Source organism: Meriones unguiculatus, chromosome 10 (genome assembly GCF_030254825.1).
Source record: "Meriones unguiculatus strain TT.TT164.6M chromosome 10, Bangor_MerUng_6.1, whole genome shotgun sequence".
Lineage (NCBI taxonomy): Eukaryota > Metazoa > Chordata > Mammalia > Rodentia > Muridae > Meriones > Meriones unguiculatus.
Genome location: NC_083358.1, coordinates 71,176,641 through 71,180,441, shown reverse-complemented (window position 1 = coordinate 71,180,441; position 3,801 = coordinate 71,176,641). Strand labels below are relative to the sequence as shown.

General features: G+C 42.1%; 1 protein-coding gene across 1 annotated transcript; it reads right to left on the bottom strand.

Moving 5' to 3' along the window:
• Positions 1–1,385: 1,385 nt before the first annotated feature.
• LOC110541181 (histone H3.3A-like) lies at positions 1,386–2,157 on the bottom strand. Its single transcript, XM_021627973.1, has 2 exons — positions 2,066–2,157; positions 1,386–1,704 (listed from the first exon to the last, which is right to left on the bottom strand). The coding sequence occupies exons 1-2, from the start codon at positions 2,155–2,157 to the stop codon at positions 1,386–1,388; spliced, it is 411 nt and encodes a 136-aa protein (XP_021483648.1).
• Between the last annotated feature and the right edge of the window lie 1,644 nt (positions 2,158–3,801).

The following is a 3,801-nucleotide window of genomic DNA, read 5'->3' as shown; positions in this document are numbered from 1 at the left end:
ACGTCCCCGATTTTAGTGTTCATTCTACTAAAATACACCCCCTCCATACAGCAGTACGTAGGGCAAACACCGCCACATCTTTCACATTCAACTCCATTTGGGGCAGTGACCTAAACAATTCCTGTTAGAGATCAATGAGTTGATGGGGAGAATTTTTTTCAACACTCATAAAGCAAAAATAGCTCTGAAGTGAGACAGGCAATCATATAACACATACTGGATACGGGCTCCCCGCTCCCAGTTCAACATGAGAAATGACAGCACACAGTGGAATTTAGCTCGAGCGACCTTGAAGCCCTCGCAGGGAGGACAGAAGGCCTGGGCCACAGGTGGTGTTCCTCCTGCTTCTGTCAAAGTTCATAATTCTGCAAATGAAAACTCAACAGCAGATGTATAGCTCCATGACTGAAGAGGACTTTACCAGCTCATAAACCCCCCTGTGATAGTTTGCTGGAGAGCATCGAGAAGGTAAAGAGTAGAGGAAGAGAGCGATGTCATTTCTAAAGACAGGCGTCTTAAGATGGGTGACAATTTGGAATAGAGGCAAAACAACGGTGACAGGATTTCCCTTATTTATGCCTCAACTCAATTTATTGTCTGTGTCCTTTTTCTAGTTTTTGTTTGGGGGGGGGTCATATCTTCCCTTCCTTGATAATATCTTCATACATAAAATTAAAGATGTTTAAATGCAGTTTTAGCCTGCTATTTTTAACAGTATAAACACGTTAAAATTAAAGAAGGAAGTCATTTCATGATAAAAACAAATAATAGCACAAGAAATACTGAGTGTTATAGTCAAATGTAGTCAAGCTGCAAATTCAACATGTGCTGAGAATAGATGAAACATAATAGTTTTTAATTTTTTATAGTTCAATGTGTTTTAATAGCAAGCCTACAGAAGCAGCACAGAAGAGAGACAACATTAAAACCACGTGCTTGCATGTAACACAACTCATAAAAGTACAGTGAATGGATGGAATCTACCGTATGATAAAAATGCCATAAACACCATTTAATTGCCGTCAATGGGAAACTGACTTATTTTTTTTTAAGCCAAATGCTGGCATTGCCCAGAAAACTTTAGCAGGTTTATTTATAATTGTTATAAAGTTGAACTGTTAAAATACGTTCGCTGAAACATTTCGCTTGCATTAATGCTTTACATCTTGCATTTATATTAAAAAGTCACACAAATGAAAATGGAAAAACTGCCAATACCTGATTTCTGTCCCCTATTTTTCCACTCGCAAGCATATACTTAGGCAACTTTTGACCCCATCGAAAAAAATATCTAACATTCAGAACTACTGAGAACAGGAAGAAGACGAAAAAATCTTTTTTTTTTTTTTTTTTGAGAATGAAGTGTTTCTCCTCATAGTGGACTCTTAGGCACGTTTTGGCACAATAGTTACACGTTTGGCATGGAGAGCACACAGGCTGGTATCTTCAAAAAGGCCAGCCAGGTGGGCCTCACTTGCCTCCTGCAAAGCAAAAGCTGCACTCTGGAAGCACAGATCTGTTTTGAAGTCCTGAGCAGTTTCTCGCACCAGATGCTGGGAGCGGAGCTTGCGGGTCGGTTCAGTGGCCTTCTGAGAGTGTCTGATCTCACGGAGTCCCTCAGTGCCTGGCCTGGGAGGAGGAGGTGTCTTCACCCCTCCAGCGGAGGGCGCACTCTTACGAATGGCTTTTGTAGCCGGTTGCTTCCTGGGTGCCGAAGCCACGGTTAGAGCACCTCCTTACTTACCCCTTCTCCTTCGGCTGGAGCCAGGCAAGCGAGAGGCGGTGCAGGCATCAGACAGCGGTGCGTCCACAGCTGCAAACACCTCGCTTTAAGTTTTTAAACACAAACATCTCAGGAATTATATAAGGCCTTAAAGCAGGTCTAGAGAAGCTTAAGCATAGAATGTGTGGAAATTGTAGGGAAACCTAAAAATGTGTAGAGAAAAAGACTCGTTTCCTGTTTGGGGAAGTAATAGACAAGGACCATCCTTTTCACTGCCGGAGGGAAGCAATGGATGCTGGCAGATGATAAAGGAAGGCAGAACGACTCATTAAGCAAACTCACTTTCCTCTCCCCCAGGCAATCCTGGTGAATGCATTACCCCCTGGAAAAGCTTGCCTGCACCGCTCAGATATCAGCAGCAAATCCCAAACCATTTCGGCAGGCCGTAGAGAGCGCTTCTCTCAGTGGGAGCGGCACCCCAAGTCATCCTGTTTCCCTCACCCATACTTCAGCAGGAGACGTGTGAAAGCATACCTTTCTCGTTAGGAGAAAAAAAAAGTCTCTAAGATCTAACGAAAATTAATATTATCACATATTTAGCCATTATTCAAACCAACTGTTTTGTTTTTATACCCTTTAAATGGGTTCGCTTTCAGTGTTTACATCCCCCTCCTCTTTTTCCCTGAAAACTGTTGTTTTTTGAGATAGGGTATCTCTGTGTAGCCCTAGCTGTTGCTCTCACGCAAGACCCGAGTTCGGTTCCCAGCATAGCATGCCACACAGCTCACAGCCACCCATAACTCCGGTGCTCTCCTCTGGCTTTTTCCAGCACCCGCACTCACATGCACACACTTATATCTCTCTTATATAAAAACAACGGACTCCTAACAACAGCAGCATAATTACCGATTCTTTTTATTTCCTCAAATAATGTCAGTATTGTTTTTAAAATAATGCTGATAAATGAAAGAAGGCGCTTTTGTTACTTTCCTGCTTAGGGCATTTTCACTAAAAATGTACGAAAGGCCATTTGGAACACCAGTTCCGTGTGTGGTGAACTCATTTAATTAGTTTTGCTGTGATTTTTTTTTTTAGAAACTTTGCAGGAGGGCAATTTATTATACAATATGTAAGATGTTTACAAATTTCCAAGTCAGTCCACAGAAAAATAACAAACATGTAGAAATGTCGTTCATTTCCTTTGTCCACTACCTGCAGGAATAGTCAAAGGAAGACAATTGTGCCCCCTAGGGGACATTTGACCCTGGCTGGCTTTCACAGCAGATGCCAGCTGTACAGGGAGGTCTGAGAGGCGACCATCCATTCTCCCACGCACTCGGCTGTAACAAAGACAGACCCAGTCTCAGCTCTTGAGAAGCCCTGCCATTAACTAAGCCTTTTCCCCTGAGATTTGGGTGCCCCTCGGCTTCTCTTAATAGCAACAAAAAGTAGTCCTTCAAATGAAAAGAAGCCGTAACGTATACAATTTACCCCTCTGTTATTCTACTCGATACCCAGAGACTGTTTCAAACCGTTAGACGGATGTGCACGCCAACGCTTTCTTCAGAAAGACGACGCGTGGATGCACGATACCACATTGAACTCTTTCCTTCTTGTGAGTATTTGGCAAATGTTTATCCCCGCTCCCCCCCGCCCCCAGTGGAAAACAGCTCTACAGTGAAATTTTTTCATATACGCTTTTTTTGTATTTTTGCAATATCCATATACTTGAGCTGAACTTCTGGAAGGGCGCAAGGGAAACGCAAACACAACTGTGCTGTGGCCTGTCTCCCTCCGTGGGGCAACAGCTGATTTGTGTATTCTGACCTAACAACTGTAAAGTTTTTTGTAAAATTTTGGGTTATTACCATCCTGGTACCTGGAAAAATTATGTCTACGTAGTTTTAATTTGAATTTCTCTTATCTGTAAGATGGGACATCCTTTTATAAAACCTTGTGAGGGTCAATAAAATTTTGTTATTACTCTTTTTTAATATTTAATTTTTTTTAACTTTTATTAATTACACTTTATTCACTTTGTATCCCCCATAAGCCCCTCCCTCTTTCCCTCCCAATCT